The following is a 20,800-nucleotide window of genomic DNA, read 5'->3' on the forward strand; positions in this document are numbered from 1 at the left end:
CCATGGAAAGTAGACGATTTGTACCATTAAGCTTGTGGGGGATTACTGATAAGATTGAAAAACAGATTTTTAATGATAGAACTAACAGCAATGGCAGTAAGCTGCCTGTCACTGAGTAATTTCAATGCACGTAATGAAGAACAGTCAAAGAAGAGATAGAACACATTTCTTAATGAGCTGCAGGTTCTCAACTGTTAGTTCATTATATCTCATAATTCATTTAGTCAAAAAACTAAGTCCCACCACTAGAAATATTAAATGCTTTTGTATTCAAAAATAAGACATTTTAAAGATATTTGGTACTATTATTTATCATTCATGGTTTTTAGTACTTTAAGAACTTAAATAATACTGCATGCATAAAATTGTGTTTCTATGATAATTAGAACCAATAACACTAAGTAGAAAATCTGTTTCATGTGAACAAGTCTCTTAAATTTACAAGGAAGCATATATAAAGAGATACATTTAGAAAAGTAATCAGAGCTAGATTATGAAACTTCAAGGAATTTGACATATTTTCCATTCAGCATTTCAGTTCTCAAGAGTACACAAGAAACTGGTAAAGAATTTATTGATAAATATTAAATGAAAAGGCAAATTGCAAAAAAAAAGAATACACAATATGAACAAAATGTATAAATACTACTTATTTATGTGCTAATATTAAATTAAATCAAAATGAATTGTGGCATTGTTAAAGATTTGTAAGTGAGTCTTTCTTTGTTAACTATGTGTAAACAAAATAAAAGAAAATGCATGCAAAAGGGATTTATAAATTTGTAGAATTTACTTGCAGGAATTTTTATTCAGCTGAAGTTAATGGAGAAATGTGCATAAGTGAAATTTTAAGATTGCTAAGCCCAATTAAAAATTTTTATTTAAAAACATTTGACAAAAATACATTAAAATTATTTTCATACTTTGATTTTTCTCATTATGATAAGTATAATTTTCTTTTCTAATGTTCATTGAATTTTGTATGCTCTGAAATTATTGCATTTGACTGCAATAATTTCTCTGTGTCTTCTCTTATTAATCATCATCAATTCTGCTTTCTCAAGACTACTTCAAAACACAGGCACTTTGCCTTTGACACAATACAATGGCAAAACGTGGAGTAGGTACTAAACTCTTTAATAAAAATGCAGCCAAGAACTGAACAAAACAGTGAGCAACGTGGATCATTTTGGTTTAGTATTTTTGCTACTGCAAAACAAGATTGTCATTATAACAACAACAAAAAAAACCCCAAAAAACAACAACAAAAAACTTTTTTTGAAATATTAGCCTAAGAAAAATGACACTATCTTTAAAATTTATCATATTTTATTATGTTATCCTTCTGATCTTGATCCAATTTGTGGTATTGCTAGTTCTGAGAATAAAAAGTTATGAACAATTAAATGTCTAAAATTAGTAGATGATTAATTAAGGTCTAGGTGCTCAATGCATTATCAAGCTGATCTTAAAAAATTATGTTTGCAAGGAATTATAATGTGATAAAATTCTAATATTGAAATTTAAAGTAAAAATAGCAGTATTAAAATTTATCTACATTATGAAATAGCTATATTAAAATATAATATAAAATATATTTAAAAAATAAAAAGGCAAACGTTTCTTGAAATAAGTGCACCAAAATATAGTTGACTTGTGTGACAATAGCCAGATTTAAGAGGAATGTTTATTTGAATTTTCAAGTGTTTTTCACAAAGTCATGTAATTTTTATTTAAAAAGAAAAAATAAGCCATTACTTTACTTATACTACAATTACAGACTTCAATGCACTAATAATATTTCCAATGTTTTCTCTACAAGGCCTGGTTTCTGTGGACAAGGAAACTAAAAATTATATTCATCCCTGGTTCCCCACAGCCTATTCATTACACTAATTATGCATACATTCATTCAACAAGTTTTTCTTCAGCATATTTTACTCCCAAGTGCTAGTTATTTGTGATACAGGATAAAACACACATTTATTGAAGAGAATATACATTAATTGGGAAGAGTGAAATGTAAACAAGCAAACACCAAAACCACAACCCAGTATAAACAATGGCAATCCAGACATCTTCAAAGTATGGTATCTGCACAAAGGAAAGTTATGTGATTAACCCAAAAAGCCAGAAAGCTTTGGAGAGAAATGAATATTGAAAAAGGAATAGAAGTCACACAGGGAAATGATGGTAAGAGATTGGGAACAATCTAAGCAGAAAAAAGAGCAAAAGCTAGAGAATAGAGGGGATTGATGGGACCCTAGATTAGGACAGTTGGAACAGTCCAAAAGCGTTGCATGGAAATATCCTGAGAGACAAGCAAAGAGTCACAGGAGGGGATGTATCTGAAAGTATACAGTGTGCTGTGATAAAGAAATTAGGTTTCATCATGAAGGTTTAAGAAAGCAATGAAGGGTTAGAAGGATCCCTTTGGCATCACTGCTTTTTACTTTGGCAAGAGATCATTCTGGCAGATGTATTGTGAGTTATAAGAGATAAGAATGAAGGCAACAAGGAAAAGAGAAGAATGAAATGAGGAAAAATTACCAAAGCCTCAATTAAAGTAGGTATGCCAGGAATGGAAGTGAGATGAAAAAATATAATTGGGAACTAAATTGTAGACAAAACCAATAGGATTGTACTAGATATGGCACAATGAGAGGTAAAGGCTAGGATGGCTCCCACGTTTCAGACATGAGAGATTGGGTAGATGGTGGTGTCATTCCACAGATACAGAATGCATAAAGAGTGGTCCTAGAAAAGGATGAGTTTTGTATAAAGGAGGCTTAGTCTGAGGGGTTTCCAACTGGCAACTCTCAAAAATAACTGAAAGTTGGAAAGGTGCTTTAAAATTAACATTAGATAAATGAAAGGTGTAACTGAGATCCCAGAGAGTAATGCTGAATCATTCTCCTTTTTGCGGAGAGAAGAGACAAATATATATATATATATGTATATATATATTTTTATATACATATATATATATTTTTGTCTTTTCTCTCCGCAAAAAGGAGAATAATTCAGCATATGTGTGTGTGTATATATCTATATCTATATATATCTATATCTATATATCTCCTGTAGAACATCATATTTATAGGCTGGGGAGAAGAAGAAATCACTCTAAATGTGTCCGAGGAATAACCAAAGAAAACTGGGAATGTGTGGAACAAAAGCATAAAACAAATGATTATTGACATTTCCCTCCACAGGAATAATTCAGAGTAAATGGAAGTTGGAAACCACACCAGTGTGACACAGTTCATCATTTTGGGGTTAACAGATGATCCTACACTTAGTGTCATCTTCTTTGTGATATTTCTAGGAATATATGTTGTCACCATAGTAGGCAATATCAGTATAATCACTGTAATAAGAAGCTGCTCCAGGCTTCACACCCCAATGTACTTCTTCCTCAGCCATTTGGCTTTTGTGGACATTGGATGTTCCACATCAATCACACCTTTAATGCTTGTAGGATTCTTTAGCCATAAAACAGTCCTGCCTGTCACTGGCTGTGAAGCCCAGCTCTGTTCTGTAGTCACATGTGGGACAGCTGAGTGCTTCCTGCTGGCTGCCATGGCCTATGATCGTTACATGGCCATCTGCTCACCACTGCTCTATTCCACTCACATGTCCCCCAGAATCTGCATTCTCTTAGTGGGGATGTCCTACTTGGGCGGATGTGTGAATGCTTGGACATTTACTGGCTGTTTAATGAGTCTGTCTTTCTGTGGACCAAATCAGGTAGATCACTTTTTCTGTGATTTCTCCCCTTTGTTGAAACTTTCTTGCTCGGATATCTCCTTTATTGAAATCATCCCTTCCATCTCTTCTGGATCCATCATTGTGGTCACAGTGTTTGTCATATCTCTCTCTTACATCTGCATCCTCATCACAGTCCTGAAGATGCGCTCCGCTGAAGGGAGACACAAAGCCTTCTCCACCTGCACCTCCCACCTCACTGCTGTTACTCTCTACTATGGGACGATCACCTTCATTTATGTGATGCCCAAATCTAGCTACTCAACTGACCAGAACAGAGTGATATCTCTGTTCTACACAGTGGTGATCCCCATGTTGAACCCTCTCATCTACAGTCTGAGGAACAGAGATGTGAAGGAGGCCCTGAGAAAGGCAACTCTCAGAATATATTCTTAGGGTCCATTCTTGTCTTGTCCGATGAACTATAAAGTTTTTCTTTACCTGTATCACATTTAGGACCTACTGAATAGGTAGGCTGCATAACTGATTGCTTAGATTAAATTCATGACTCCTCTAACTCTCACTTTTTTTCACTAGTAAACCAAATATTGTTACTGTAATTGTTACTATTTTTAATATTCATAGGTTCCAAGTACTTTTTCTTATTTAGTTAATCAAACAAACAATAATTTGCACTTATTTTGACGTATATTAACTGGGTTATTCCTCACCAAAACCCTATGAAGTAGTACTATTATTTTTATTTTACAAAAAAAAAAAAATCATTTGGGGCACAGAGACATTAAGTACATTGCTGCAATTCATGCAGCTAGGATACTGTGGCACCAGCATTGGAATCCAGAAAGTCTGGGTTTAAAACCACTAAGCTTCTCCATTTATCATTCCCAGCAATCCCATGATGGTGGAATTATTAATTTCCCTCAATTTATAGATTAGAATTCTGTGTCTTAAGGAGATTTAATAGTTTGTCTGGAGAGATATGAACTCAAGTCCTCTGATTCTAGGAATCAAGTTATTTGATTCCATGCACTTAATGTGTACTGTAATGTCTAAATTGGTCTAATGACTTTGGCACTGCTACTCGCCTAGAGTGTTTCAGCAGAGCAATCAAGCCTAAGCTGTTACTTTGTATCATTTCCCTTGAACAAATTCTACCCCCAGGAAAATCTGGGCTGTTGCTGAAACCTGCACATCTAGAGGCTGAGAGGGGTCCACGGAAGGATAGAGAAAACACAAAGACAGTATACACAAAAGCGGGGGCTAAGTGGGACACTGAACTTTGCTTAGATACAGTGACCCCGAGTCAAGCTCACCGTGTTTATTATATACTTTTGAAAGTCAAGGAGGGAGTAGGAGTTTTCTTCTCAAGACTTGCACTTACTGGCAGCAATCATTTCCCAAGGCCTGTCTGTACCCAGTTACCAACGCTAAACCAGAAGCAGCTGAATGTTAAGTGTTTCCCTTCTCTGTCCTTGGCAGATTGCTACACAGCCAAGCATGGCTTTGCCAATGCTTCGGCCACACGATCTACAACACAGTCAAGCATGGCTTTGCCAATGCTTCGATCAGGTCTGACTCAGATCTGGCTCTCTACAGGCTGTGAAGACATGTGAAAACAGGCATGAGGATGGGAAAACTGCGCTGATTCCCAGCTCTTAGGATGTCAGGTCTGGGTACCATAGTCACGTGATTTGACAGAATTCTATCCATATTTAAACAAATGATAAAAATATAGTCCTATTTGGCATAATGTAGACTTATTTGTAGGAATTAAAAAGGGTATCTTTTAATTCTTAGCATTGAAATTAATTTGTTAACAATCATAGTTCCACCATCTGCATTCATAAGGAAATTAGAACCCATTAAAAGAACTAGAAATGTTGTCAGAGATTACACTAAATATATTTCTTGTATAACAATCTACCCCGTTTGCTTCCATTAGACTAGAAAAGGTGCGAGATTTTCTGTAGTCAGGCTTTCCCAGACCAAAGCACAACTCGAGAGCAGCCGAAAGGAAGACTCAGAATATAAAAGTCCACGTCTCAGTGCAATGGGATGAAAGAAATGATGACTAGGAGATATAATATGTAACAAAATGGAAAATATTTATAATATGCTGCTAAGTTAAAATGTAGAATATCTATAATATTGCAAATTTTAAGTGGAAAATACATAACAAAGACTGAAATGTAACATAAATTTAAAAATATGAAATGATTTAAATAATGAGTAAAGATAACTGTTCTTCTACTCACAATCTAATATGTATTAATCCTCCACCACTAACAACCAATGAGAATACCAATATTTTCTAAATATATGAGCACTGGTTTGATGCCCAATTTTAAAAATTCAATTGAGGTTAACTACTTGGAGGTAGTGTCAGACTTCACAGGTTTTAGGGCCCAGTGCCACAAGAACTCTCCTCACTTCAGACACCAATTGTAAGTAATGGGTCCCCAGAGTACCCACACTTCTGTCCAGCTGGCTATAAAGTTAGGGATTAGCCCACAACACTCTCCCATGTTTGAGCCCTACAACTCTCTCCCAGGTTCGATAATTTGCTGGAATGCCTCACAAAACTCAAGGAAACATGTACTTACATTTACCAGGTAATTATAAAAAGTATCAGAAAGGATGCAAATTAGTAGCCAAATGCAGATACATAGCTGGAGGTCTGGAAGGGTTTCCAGGGCAGAAACTTCTATCACTATGATGCTATAATCACCATCCATCTGGACGTGGATGTGTTCACCAACCTGGAAGCTCTCCACTCCATTGTTTAAAGATTTTTATGGAGGCTATCTGACCAGCATTAAATCAGTCTCCAACCCTGACTCTTCCTTGCAGAACAGGGCGGGCAGACAGAAAATCACCAGCTTCTAATCATGGCTTGGTCTTTTTGGTGACTAGCCCCCATCCTGAAGCTATCAAGGAACCCAACAGTTGCTTCATTAAAACAAAAGATGCTCTTGTCACTCAGGAAATTCCAGGGTATTTAGGAGCTCTGGGCCAGAAACGGGGCGGGCGGGTGAGAACAAACATTAGAACAAAAGATGCTCCTTGTGCCCCTATTACTCAGGAAATTACAAGAGTTTTTAGGATGGCTGAATGAAACATCTGCTTTGGCATGAACCAGTAACTGCTGGCTTTGAATCCTGGCCACTATCTGTTGAATGCTGCATGCTAATACAAGTGATTAAATGTTTGTGTCAGATGTTGCTATAACTGTGACAGGCCATTACACAAACTCATGCTCCCCACAATAATGCCCCTGTGTTTACACTAATGAACTCATACTGGTGATCAGAATCTGAGCCTATTTATTAAATGTTTTGGAAATGTCCTCTGATGAATGTCTTTCTTATATGTCTGCATGGCTAGAAAGTTACAAGATCAAGAAGTCAAATGTTACTCCTAGCAGTGGTATCAGTAGTAACGCTACTGCAGTATGAGCCAAGAATATGAGATTGTTTACAACTTTTCTCAGAGATTTGTAAGTATTAACCCCATTATCCTAATAACCTTATGAAGCTCCTCCCCACAATTTGAATGTTAAAAGAAGATGTAACTGACTTATGTAAAAGCTAAGCAAAATCTAAAAGTTACAAATATCTTCTTAATAATTTAACTCTCTTTAAGGCATATACTCTGTTGAGGGAAATACACAGGGGCTCTTTGAGAATACAGGTGACCCTTGAACAACACAGGTTTGAACTGTGAGAGTCCACTTATAGCCGGATTTTTTTTTCAATAAATACAGCTAATGTGTTTGCTCTTACTTACGATTTTCCTAACAACATTTTCTTTTCTCTAGCTTATTTTATTGTAAGCATTTTGTAGATAATACACATACAAAATATGTGTTAACTGACAGTTTATATTACTGGTAATATTTGGGGTCAACAGTTGACTACTAGTATTTAAGTTTTGGGGAAGCCAAGGTTAGACATGGATTTTCTATCGTATGGGGGTTCTGGGCCCCTAAACCCAAATTGTTTAAAGGTCAACGATACTTCACTCATGGAAGACTTTACTCATCTTGGACATACTTCTTTCTCTCCAATCCTTTCTATTAAGCATAAGTACGGAGGCTTCTATATTAGATATCTCAGGCTAACTTGTAATTGAACAACTTTCTAGCACAAAATAAGAAGATAAATGAATATCTTTAATTTTTTTAAAGACAGACCGGGTTGCATTGAAAATTATGTAGCACCGTTCTTCTAGGGCCTTCCATTTTATTTAAAAAATAAAAAAACCCTAGATGTAAACACAACAAACAAGCATAAGAAGATTCTGAAGGAGGAAGATGAAGGCAGACATGTAGAGACTTAGGACCTGAAAAACAAATGGTGGTGATCGCTGGGTTCCTTATCACTTCCACAAATCCAGGACCGGGTTCTACATAAGCCTCCAACCCAGAACCACCAGAGAGGTAGACACAAAGAGCTCTCAGAAAAACTCGATTTCCTAGCCAAAGAACTGGAGAAAAGGTGGCCTTAACAGAACAGAAAATGTTTCAGCAATACCTTCCCTACTCCAAACTAACACCAATGGAAAGACTGCACCTTATTACCTCCAGTTTTTAGTGAGCCCAAGCAGGGAGCTGATCTTCACCCCATCCACCCTCCAGTTACTTTGCTAGGGTAGTGTCAGTGGAGTATAGTGAAGAATTGAGCTCCACTGTCATCAGGTAGCAATGAAACAATGAAGTAGGGCGAATAGTGTTCTGCTCACACCGACGCCAGTCCTACTCCTGAGTGAGCCAGTGGCGAGCTGAGCTTCCATCTCAGCCCTGCAGCAATGAAATGGTGTGAACCAGCTCTTCACTTTCCCTTTCACTAATGGAAGTGGGGCCCAACCAGGAACTGAGCTTACTTGGAAGTCACGTAAGTCAGTGTCACACTGTCACTGGGGAGAAGACAACAAGGAAGAAGGTTGAACTGAATGTCCACCTCACTCATCTGCAAGAAGGCAGTGTGAGTCACCAACTTCTAATCATGGCTCCATTTCTGCCAGACTTGTGTCAGTAGTGCCCAGCAGGAAGCTGAACATACACACTCACATGGTTGCTGCAGTGACACCTCAACAGGAAAACATTCTTCTAAAAAAGACTGACTATGTTCCAGATTCTCATACTATATAATCCTGAATGACTATGATAAAATAAAAAAAACGTCATACCACACAGGAAAATAATCACAACTTCAATGAGAGAAGACTACATATGCCAATACCAAAACAAATAAGATGTTGAAATCATCTGACAATAATTTTAAAGCAGTCATAAAGCAAATGCTTCATCAAGCAATCATTAATTTTCTTGAAACAAATGAAAAAGAAATAGGAAATCTCAGCAAGCAGAAGCTATGAAAATAACCAAGTGAAAATTGTAGAACTGAAAAAAAAAAATCAGGAAAGTTACAAACAAAACAACTTGCTGGATGGGCTCAATAGTAGAGTGAAATGACAGGACAGAATAAATGAACTTGAAGAAAGATGAATAGAAACGCCCGATCTAAATGGGAAAAAAAACTGACCAGAGAAAGAACAGCACTATATGGATCTGTGGGACAATAAAAATGAGCTAACAGTCACATTTTGGTGGTCTCAGAGGAGACTAGAAAGAAGGGGGTCTGAATAAGTATTTAAAGAAATGATGGCTGAAAACTTCACATATTCATGAAAGAAAGAGCTACAGATTCCAAAACCTCAGAAAACTTCAAGTAAGATAAACTCAAAGAAATTCATACCAAGACAAATATAAGTAAAGTTCTAAAAATTAAAAACAAAGAAAAATCTTAAAATCACTCAGGAAGGAAGCACTCATTTTCTACAGAGAAAAAGCAATTATCGAAAACAATAATTTTCTCATCTGAAAGCAAAAGGCCAGAAGGAAGAGGCACAATATTTTTCAAGTACTAAAAGCAAAGCATAGTCAAATGTAAATACTATATCTGGGAAAAACAGCCTTCATGAATGAAGGAGAAATAAAAAAAAATTTCAGATGAAAGAAAGAAGAAAATCTGTTCCCAACAAATCTACCTTTATGTAAGGGCTAAAGGAAGTTCTCTACTGAGACGTAAATGATAAGAAGACCTGTAACTTCAATATTTAAAAAATACATAGAAAGGAATGAACATGAAAAAATAACATCAAAACATGTAAGGTTCAGGGAAAGCAGTACTGAGAGGGAAATTTACAGCACTAAATGCTTGTATTACTTACTAAAGAGGACAGGTCCTCGGATGTGTAATTTCATCTTGAAAGAGAAGAATAAACATGAGGTGTATAGGTTGTGACTGAGCTTGATGACCATCATTATAAAACAGTTGCAACTAGCATGATCACATGGCAGAAGAAAATCATCACAAAAAGGGCACTCTGCAGTTGAGAAACAGAAGAAACCCCACAGAAGGAATGTGCTCACTGTGGTATGATTGCCCATCATCCTGGTGCATGCAGCAACTTTCTAAAGTCAAGTTCAGGAATCAGAGTGATGAGAATGATTCTAGTATGAGAATCTGCATAAATGACACAGACTGGGTACAAATATCTTCTTGGAACATACTTACAAGAGAACTCTTAACTTTCTCTTTTCCAATCGATCTTCAGAAAAGCAGGAAAATGTGAATAAAATTGGTTCATTGTAAACCACCGGATTTTGTGATGATATATGTTTTAACTACATTTTGAGATCTAATGGTAATTTAGAGTGCTTAATAAACTATTGATTGAATGATTCATATAATTCAATTATTTAATTCATTTTTTAAAATTTAGAGAAATCAGTGAAATTTTCCAAAAGAATGTTGACTGCTTTTTCAATGCAATCCTTCTTGTTCAGTGTACCACCATGAAGTGGTTCCAAAGGTGGTAATTGTGACAATGACTAGACCCCATAAATGAATTTAACATATTGTAACTCCTGCTGGGTTCCTATCTCCAGTAAAAACTGAAGCCTGAGATATAAAATATCATCAGTTCTTAATACATATCAATAAATTTTTGGGTTCTCCAGAACTTCTCTTTGGTATTTTTTATCCAGTTGCCTAACATAACATAATGGACTAGCGTGGAGTCATAATTATTTTGAAGTTACTGTCTCGTTTTAGAATCGCATATTCTGTTCATAATGTTCTAGTCAACTTTTGGACATTTAGCAAAATTCTCAGGTTTCTAGCAGGTATTACTAGTTATTTGGTTTGCTTCAAAGTCCAGAACTGAATAGAATCAACCCATATGCTTCAGATTAATTTGCCAAATCATATTTTTGCTTTGATTATTCATTAAACATCCAGTCTTGTTGCAGGTCAGAGCAAAAAAGAGATAGAAAGATGAAAACTGAGGATCCTCGTAATTCTGATTTGATTTAAATTGTAGTTTTAAAACAATTATTTTTTCCTTCTTCTCTCTCAGCATACTTCACTGACCTAACCTTAATCTCTCACCTTGATGATCGTTGACCCCTGAGGCAGTAGAAGACAATAGCCAGGTTCTGACTCAAGGACACAAAGTTTAAGCCCTGGAAGGCTAAAGATAACATCTTAAGTTTAAGTTACATTTCAGCTCCTGAGCCCTGTGGTCCATGATCCCCTTGGCTATGGACCTTACCCTCAAGAGTTGTCCTCAAGACCTGAAAAAGTGATTTATTATTTTTATTTCACTTCTGACCAACTGGCTCCTAACAGACCCTGAATCCCTAACCCATGGTATCTTGTGGTTTTCTCTATATAATCTGAAACCTAAACGCTATTGGGTAGTTGGGTCTTGCAGTACAGGAACTCATTTATGTCTGGATTGGTGAATTTTAATAAATTCCTTTCTTTACTCCAAACTCTTGACCATGCGCTTTTTGTCCAGAGTGCACAAATCCAATTTTGAGGGTTTGGTAACAAAGACACTCCATAGAATTTTGATCTTAATACAGTCACTGTTAAAGGTGAAAGGACAGAAAAATAGTAAGAAATCTGTAGTGAAAAAGGAGAGTGTGCACCAGAAATAAACACTGGCTGAAAATTATTCTGTGGATGAACAAAGATTAAAGACACAGAAGACAAAAAGAAAACAAATATACTGTTAGGTTGAAGAGCTTCTGTTTTCTATTTGCATTTTAGTTATGTGAAACAAATACAAGAGGAGTCAAGCCAGGCAACTAGCACCTACGTAATACCTATAATGTGCCAGACAATATGTTGTGGTTAGACAGAGCTGTCTCACACAATCTTCTCAAGACTGTGTAGTAGAAATTTTTTTTCATTCTGATTTTTTAAAAGATAAAGCAAGGTACAGGGTGACAATGCAAGTCATGAATTTATTCAATACGTGTGGACTAAATGTGTATGGTGTGCCAGTGTTCTTCTATATGGGAAATAGAATATGGAACCAGACACATAAGATCTCTGTGATGTGAGAGTAAATGACTATTTTTGTTTGTGGAGTCATGGAAGCCTTCTCTCAGGATGTGACACACTTAAATAGAGAACAGAATGGTAATAAGCAACCATTAAGCAGGTAAAGGTCAGGGGAGAGAGCATTAAAGGCACAATTCACAGGTAACACAAAGACCTTAAGGTGGGAAAGTCAACTACCCAAGCAATCTTCAACCAGCACCTGTATAGCTTATCTTTGAGATCACTCCACACTCGTTCCTCTGAAGGTTCCCCAGTCTCTCTACCTCTAAAGGAAACATTTTTCCCCTCTCATTGCTTTACCTACCGCTTGTCATGTGTGACTCTAATTCCTGTGTACCAAGAAAGAATCTCCAGCTTCCTCTGGTAAGACTGTCCTCCATTATTAAATTCAAGTTTTTCAGAGCTTAAATGGCCACATTTTCCCCATGTGTCAAACTTTCCTCCTGTATTTCCCATTTGAGTTACTTACAGACAGCTACAATCGGACCCCAATTTTGACTCCTACCTCACCTTTTCACCCAAAAAGTTACTTCCAAAATTTCAGATATCTGTTTGTGTTATCTTTATTTATGTATTTATTTTTTATTCCCTTGCAATTTTCCTGGACCTATCCCACAGGGTGAATATGGTACATCCTTAGTTGGCTATTAGTCACAAGTCTGCTGTGTTTTTATTTTTCATTCAAACACTGTGATGACATCTTATATTCCTAAATACAGGATATATTAATTCACTGATAGTGTCAAAAATCATCAATAGCGACACACTACTCATGAGTGGAAATCTAAATACCCCAGTATAACCTTTGATGCTCATTACAATCTAATGTCTAGACACTGCTCCTGGCTCAGTTTCCACCACATCCCTCCACCTACCCTACACTCAAACCAGACAATAGTATCCCCTCTTTTTCAAACATCACAAACCTTCAAGTCGTTGTGCCTTTGCACCTGATATTCTTACTGCTTCTATTTCCCATTTTACTTCCTATTAAACTTTTACTCATTTTTCAGGCCCTAGCTTTGATTAATTTGAGTCCTCATCCTCACTCATCCACATTTTCTAGATTCCAGGATCCTTATTAAAAAATGTCTCCTGCATTCTACTCTATGGCTCATTTAAATTTTTGCAACAGACTTATTGGGTTTCCCAGACCTATCCTTTACCTTCTACCAGCTTTCCTATACCAAATCTACAATCATGTTATATTTCTTCATTATCGACTTCTCTTAGATCCCCTTTGCTTATGAACTAGATAATTCTAATAAATTCTAAACTTTATTCCATGCTTCAGTTTCATCATCTCATATAACCTCATAGCTATCCTAAGGGATAAGTGCTATTATTATGACCAAATATTATAGTGAGAAAAGTATGGCATAGGAGTTACTTAATTTGGCAAAGATGATCTAGCTGGTAAGTGTACATGCACCATATATTTATAGCAAGGCAGCGAGAGTCCAGAGACCCACTTGCTTGGCTAGTTCATCAGTAAGCCCTAGTGTGGCATTCAATGAACCTACACAGCCTCATTGCCTACTGGCAACCTCCCCACATGGGTAACATACCACTGTTTCCAAAAACAGTATGTTCTTCACAACACTTCCACTTTGCACATGTTTTCTGTAACTTGTAATGCTCTTCCTGCCCTCCTCTGCCTACTAAAAACAGCTTTCTTGAACTACAATTCATATGTGACTTCCCTCAGAAGCCTCCTCAAACCTCCCTGGCTGTGTTAGTCATTTCTTCCAGATTCATATTCCATTATATCGATATGAGTTTTTCATTTTTTTTTCTGGCTTTAGTGAAATTATAATAGACAATTGTTGCTGATATTTACATTGTACAATTCAATGAGTGTTTTCAATATAGTTGATATATAATATTAGTTTCAGTTGTACAGCATAGTAATTAGAGATCTATTTAACTCGCAAAGTGATTACCCCACTAAATCTAATGGCCCTATTTCCCCTTACATATATTTATTACAACATTGTTAACTATTTTCCTTATGGTACAACTCTATATCTCCATGTATCTCTCCATTTGAACGTCTTAATCCCTTTGCCATTTTTCATTGTACTCGCAACTCCCCTCCCATCTAGTAGCCCTCAAATATTCTCTGTATCTATGAGATTATGTCTGTTGTTGTTGTAGTCATTGTTTATTTTGTTCTTTATATTCCACATGTACGTGAAATCATGTGTTATTTGTCTTCCTCTATCTGACTTATTTCATTCAGCGCAATACCCTCTATGTCCATCAAGGCAATGTCTTTTTCTTTCCCCTTCCTTTTAGTCTGTGTGTGTCCTTTAATCTGAAGTGAGTCTCTTGTAGACAACAAATGTAGGGGTCTTGTTTTCATATCTATTCAGCCACTCTATCTTTTGGTTGGAGCAGTTAATTCTTTTCCATTTGAGGTACTTATTGATAGGAATGTAGTTATTAGCATTTTTTATTCATGTTTTTCATACATGTTTTTTCTTCTTAAAAAAGTCCCTCCAACATTTCCTGTAATACTGGCTTTGTGTTGATAAATTCCTTGAGCTTATTTTTGTCTGGGAAGCTCTTTATCTGTGCTTTGACTCTAAATGATAGCTTCACTGGATAAAGATATCTTGGTAGTAAACCCTGGGTTTGCATCACATTGAATTTTTTTTTTTTTGGTGCCAAGACCTTGTATCCCACATAGTTTCTTTTGAGAAATCTAACAGTCTTATGGGTGCTCCCTTATAGCTAACTAACTGATTTACTTTTGCAGCTTTTAAAATTCTCTTTGTAGTTAACCTTTGGCATTTGAGTTACAATGTGTCTTGGTGTCGGCATCTTTGGATTCATCTTTTTTGGGGCTCTCTGAGCTTCCTGGGTTGTTGTCTATTTCTTTCACCAGGTTAAGGAAGTTTTCCATCATTATTTCTTCAAATAGCTCTTGAATATCTTGTTTTCCTTTAGGTACCCCTATGACAAGGACATTTTTACACTTGATTTTGTCATGTAGGCTCCTTAAATGTTAGTGTAGGCTTTTTTTTTTTTTTTTTTTTGCCATTCTGATTGGATGTCCTTGGATTCCTCTCCTCTGTATCGGTGGTTTGATCCTCTTCTTTATCCACTATGTTGATTCCATTTAATATACTCATCTCAGATCATGTTTTCTTCATTTCTGACTGGTTCCCTTTATAATGTCCATTTTCATGTTTTTTATCTCTTCGTTAATGTTCTCGCTGAGTTCACCTACTCTTCCCCTAAGTTCATTGAGCATCTTTATAATCAGTGTTTTGAACTCTGCATCTGTTATATTGCTTGACTCCATTATTCCTGGATGTCTGTTCTGTTCTCTCATGTAGTTTCTGCTTGTCTTCCCATTTTGGCTGCCTTTCTGTGTCTGTTTCAATGTACTAAACAAAGCTCCTAAGTCTCTCGGTCGTATTAGTATAGCTTTGTGTAGTAGGTGTCCAGTGGCACAGTCCTGAGAGAAGTTCACCTGCAGGTCAAGTTTAGGCCCAGCCTGTAGCCCTCCAGGGTACCTGTTAAGATTCACCAAGCAATCCACAGATGCTATGCTTAAAATTGCTTCAAGAGGCGACACCATAAACCGAGGAAAGCTGCCACCAGTGTAGATCTTGAGGTTTGCTCAGCAAGGAGCGCCAGACTGGATGCACCCAAGGACACAACTGGATGTGGCTTGTGTGGGGCCTGATTAGGGACAGGAGCATTTCCAGAGAATTCTCTGGGCAAAGAGACCTCTGTTGTCCAGTTAGAGGATGTCTCATCTATGGCAGCGCTGAGTCGGCACGATGGGAGGTAGGAGGGCTTAACAGGGGAACAATGGATACCACCAGCACTGCTGCGTGGGAGAGAGCCTCGCCTCCGGCTCTAGCTCTAATAACTCAGTGTCCTCCTGTAAGTCCCTGGTGACTACTCCTCCCTCCCAACCCTACCTCCCACTGTGCAGCTGACCTGGTGCTGGTGCTCAGAGCGAGCAGGTCCACCACTGTGAAAGTCTACTTGCAGACAGCCCCTTTAATAGTCGGCTGCCATTGCCATAGCCTGTGTACCACATAGCCGTTTGGGACCAGAAAGCCTCGTGTCATCGCCCCCTCCTACCTTCTACCATTGTAGGGTGATTTCTTATTTCTCAACATGGTTGTAGTACTTCTGTTCATCTAGATCCCAGCTGACTTTGCTTGCTGTTTGCTCTGTGTTTCTGTCACAACTTTGATGTGGTTGCAAGAGGGATGAACAAAGCCTCTATCATCTACGCCATTTTTTCCTCTCCCTGTTTTTTTTTCTTTTTTTGACTCCTATACTAGAAAGGGCAGAGACGTGTTTTAAAATTTTGCATCCCTTAACTTGCAGCCTTAGCCTGGTGAGTGTGCAAGTTTTACTATGGTGAGTTCAAAGGCTTAGGAAAAAATGGAATCCCATATTCTCCAGAAAGCCTACATGATTTTATTTCACTTATTCATTTATTCATTCCTATTCACTATACTGCTTGCTCTATATAGCATTTATTTGATTTTCACATGTACCAAAGATAGTTGGCTGCTCTCTAAATAGATTTTTAAGAATCTTGTCACATAGTAATATGAAGGCATGTACAGATGCCTTCCATATTCTTGCTTAATTTAATTTAAAAAAGGTGGACCAACAAAAACCTTCAAATTCCAGGAGCGTTTGCTTAGACTCAAAGAGAAAGAAGCTATCTTTTAAAATTCTATGTGTAAGCACTGCTTACTGTAGTACTGAATTACATTTGACCAATATAAGTGGTCATCCAGTAATGGGCATATCAGAATAGTTAGAAGAGCTTTATGAAAACAATACATCTCCACTTATAGGTACCATAGTTCTCATTAATCCTAAAAAGAGAAATCTCCAGGATATGAAGGTATGTGTGTATGCTGCATAATCTTTTTCATTAATTTTAGCTGAGAACATTTGACTTCTATGGTACTTTTCATATATGTCAATGGTAAACTCGTTTTATACGTATACATATATATATGTATATACATATATATGTACATATATATGTATATATAGCACTAACATACATATATATATTCTAAAACAGTAGTGATAGAAGATAATGTCAATACGGAATAATTTTCATTCTTCCTAGTGACCCTGAAAGGCACTAGAGACCAATATGCCTATAACATTTTTTCAGCCCTGCTGTTTGTTTTTCCCAAGCCTTACCCTCTCTATTCACCTGGCTTTTGCCTTGAGTTTACTATCCTACTTTCTGTTTTCAATTCTGCAAAGTCTTCCTCTTACTGTTTTCTGGATTTCATCTCTACCAGTAGTAGGCATTGACAAGATTCTTAATTGTTAGCTTATCTGTGCCCATTGTTTCCTTAATACCTACTAACGAGCTACAAACACCCACAGGTACTTGAAAGTTAGAACATATATAATAATGTTCATTGCAAAGAGTAACAAAACTCTAAAATTTAAACCTTCCACAGAAGGAAAATCACCTCCCAGTTACTTAAACTAATAAGGTAGCTAGGCTGAAGGGAGAACTTACAGTATCACAATGCAGGTATGGCTTTCTGTAGTTCTTCCTCTGATTTCATGGATCTCATAACTCAGGGATAAGTTTTAAGGCAATTGTTCCCTTTGACTGACAGTAATGAGCCCCTTCCAATATTAGACTCATATAACATAAAAGGCTGTAACGTCTCTGTTCCTTTAGGATGGAGATCAGTACAATGAAGATTGTAATGGGAGTTCTGGTGCCCTGGAGACCATGATTTTTAGACTACCACTTTAGGTACTAGGAATCTTGCACTCTCTGGATCTATCACCCAATGTCATGTACACAAATTTTTTTCTTAAATCTTGACAAACCACAGAGACTTTTCAGTGAATTTGTACTTATTCTTATGAATAACAGCTGAAATAATGGAGCTCAAATTGTTAAAAATAAATATTGGGATGTATATGATTCCCTCAGGGATATTTTACTTCCTGTACAATATAATTTATTTGATAATTCTGAATATTTGCCAAATTCTTCAGGTCTCCTCTGCCTTATATATATGCCAAGGGAATGGCACAGATTGAGAAGCTATTGTCTGGGGAAACATTCAGAAGAAGATGAGTAGGAAGAAAATGATCACCTTGTATGAACACTGTGATTTCTTTCTCATGAGGCCACTCTGCTGGGGAGGAACTTGCTGAAAAAGAAAATCCCCAGTTACTGCACTACCATTCATGGTATCCGTAATTGCCAGTCTAATTAGCTTGGCTTTCAACTTCTTCCACGATCACTACTATCTTCCACCTAATGTACTACCAATCTTATCTGCTTTCGGAACCTCAATATTTTAGACAAACACACTATTTCCTGATTGAATTCTGTACTTTCTTTGCTCTGCACTCTCTTCTGTCTGAAAATCTCTTCCCCTGACTTTCCTCCCCAAACTCTTGACCATTCTTTAAGGTCCAGCACAAATTCTACCTTGTCCATGAAGCCACTTGCTTCAATAATGTATATAAGCCGAGAGAGAAATTATAATCATTAGGAATGAATTCTATAAGTAAAGGCACTTTAGATGGCTTCCACTCAACCCTGGAACCTCAAAACTAACAGATGTAGCATAGTAATCTCGGAAGCTATACATAGCAATAAACTGCTACATCTGAAGCTAGATAGACAATTTAGTGCCTTTCATAGATCTCCCTTACCAGGCCAGTGGCATTCCACCAAACCTCTTTGAGAGAATTCTGCTAATGTATTATTTTGATAATTGCTCTTGGTTGTAAGGAACATAATTGACTGGAAATATCTGGGAGTGCACGCCCTCTTTCCCATGGTAGCCCATAAGCCAGCAACTTAATGATGCAGTAATTTATAAAAACAAACAAACAAACAAACAAACAAACAAACATCCTGTTGTTACAAGGCAAAACAACTATGTAGTGCCATTCATACTCCAGTGCTCCATGTGAGATGAGACTGAAGCTACACTTCAGCAGAGCCCATATTTTTATCTGGCTTCTCCCTATGTCTTATTTTGCTTCTTTCTCATCCTTATAGTTTTCCCCTGAGATCACTGATCACAGAGTCTCAATGCATACACTGAAATGAGGATGATATACTTTATTATGCACACTCAAAACTTAAACAACACTGAAGTATAAGCATCAGGTTCTGAATGCTTGCCCAACTCTTACTCATTACTGCCGGTCATATAGTCATATATACTAATTTCTGACTATGAATCTTATTTTACTTGCTCTGTTGGGATTTATGCTTCCTGCTAAATGGCCCTGATTACTAGAGTTGGGTATTGTTTCCTTATGAATCTATTTAGAGGAGAGTTACTGAATTCTAAGTTCATATCGTTTATTTTCTCTGGATATATGAAATGATCTGCTAAAAACAGATGGAGCTGCATGTCACTACTGCTTTGTGTCTCCCTAAATCATCACTCCATCTTTGTTATTACCTTCATCCTCTACTCTTTCAAGTGCAATGTAAGTCAGCTACAGCAAGGATAACAGAAATAACTGTCATTTCCTGCTAGAAAATGGAGCTACAGATACTGCAGCCTCCCCTCAGTTATGAAGAAATTTGTACATGTTAGATTTTCTTCATAACACTTTTAAACATCTTGCTAGGTACAATGACAAGAGCATTTAATCAATTCATTCATTCAAAAAATTATATTGACTGCTCTTATAGTCCAGGCACTGTCCAAGGCTATGGGAAATAAAACTAACAAACAGCCGAAGATGTCTGACCACATGGAACTAATTTTCTAGCATCTTCAAAGCAAGAAGATAAGAAACTATGGTCTAGCATTACTTAATAGGTCAAAAAATTAAAAGAGGAAAGAATATTTCAATAACCCTGTCAAGCAAGGTAGTCACCAACTAACCTCAAATCATTTAAACTCCATCTACTGGCTTCTAGTTAGAGAGAGGAAGATCAATAGTGGAGATGCCAAAAAAAGAGAAAGCAGAGACAAAGCAAGTAAATAAGGCTGGAGTAGGAATTACTTTTAAGGACCATTTTCTTTAATGCAGTAATAATTCAATATGATTGATGAAGTTTTTTTCTGGAAGAGAAGAAAACCTCTCATCTGATACTGATGATCCTTGTTATTCATTTTAATATCTTAACAATCACAATAGAACATTTCTATCACCTTCCAACAACTTCTCATGTGCATTTGCCGTTTATGCTTCCCTCTGCTCTGGCCCCAGATAACTGCTAATTTGCTTTTTGACAATATAATTTGCTTTTTCTAGAGTTTTATAAAGTAAAATCACATAGCATATGCTCTATTGTATCTGACATCTTTCTATTAACATAAATTTTTTATTCATGTTGTACCAGTAATTGGTCTCTTCTTTCTGCTATTATTCCAGTATATGGTATACCATGTTTTTACCACTGCCTGTTCGTGGGCTTTGAAGTTGTTTCAAGTTTGAAGCTTTTGTGAATAAAGCTGCTATCTTTGAAACTTCAAGTAATGTTGGCAAAGATATATGTTTTCACTTGTCTAACGAAAATTCAGAGATGTGGGCATGCTGGATAAGTGTATATTTATATTTTTAAGAAACTGAAGACAGTTTTCAAAAGTGATTGTTTGGTTTTATATTCCCACATGTGATATTGAGAATTCCAGTTGCTTCCAAAC

The 20,800-nt window shown here is 36.7% G+C and overlaps 1 protein-coding gene across 1 annotated transcript; it reads left to right on the forward strand.

Annotated features, from left to right (window-relative positions):
- Window positions 1-3,120: 3,120 nt before the first annotated feature.
- On the forward strand, window positions 3,121-4,164 carry LOC120592771 (olfactory receptor 491). The gene has a single exon (XM_039850453.1). It carries the CDS (start codon window positions 3,232-3,234, stop codon window positions 4,162-4,164), a length of 933 nt encoding a protein of 310 aa, XP_039706387.1. The 5' UTR covers window positions 3,121-3,231.
- Window positions 4,165-20,800: the final 16,636 nt, after the last annotated feature.

The sequence above is a fragment of the Pteropus medius genome, unplaced genomic scaffold (assembly GCF_902729225.1).
Source record: "Pteropus medius unplaced genomic scaffold, Ma_sr-lr_union100, whole genome shotgun sequence".
Taxonomy (NCBI): domain Eukaryota; kingdom Metazoa; phylum Chordata; class Mammalia; order Chiroptera; family Pteropodidae; genus Pteropus; species Pteropus medius.

Excerpts from the sequence above, each read along its gene's own strand:
- LOC120592771 (XM_039850453.1), top strand. The coding sequence starts at position 3,232 with ATGGAAGTTGGAAACCACACCAGTGTGACACAGTTCATCATTTTGGGG.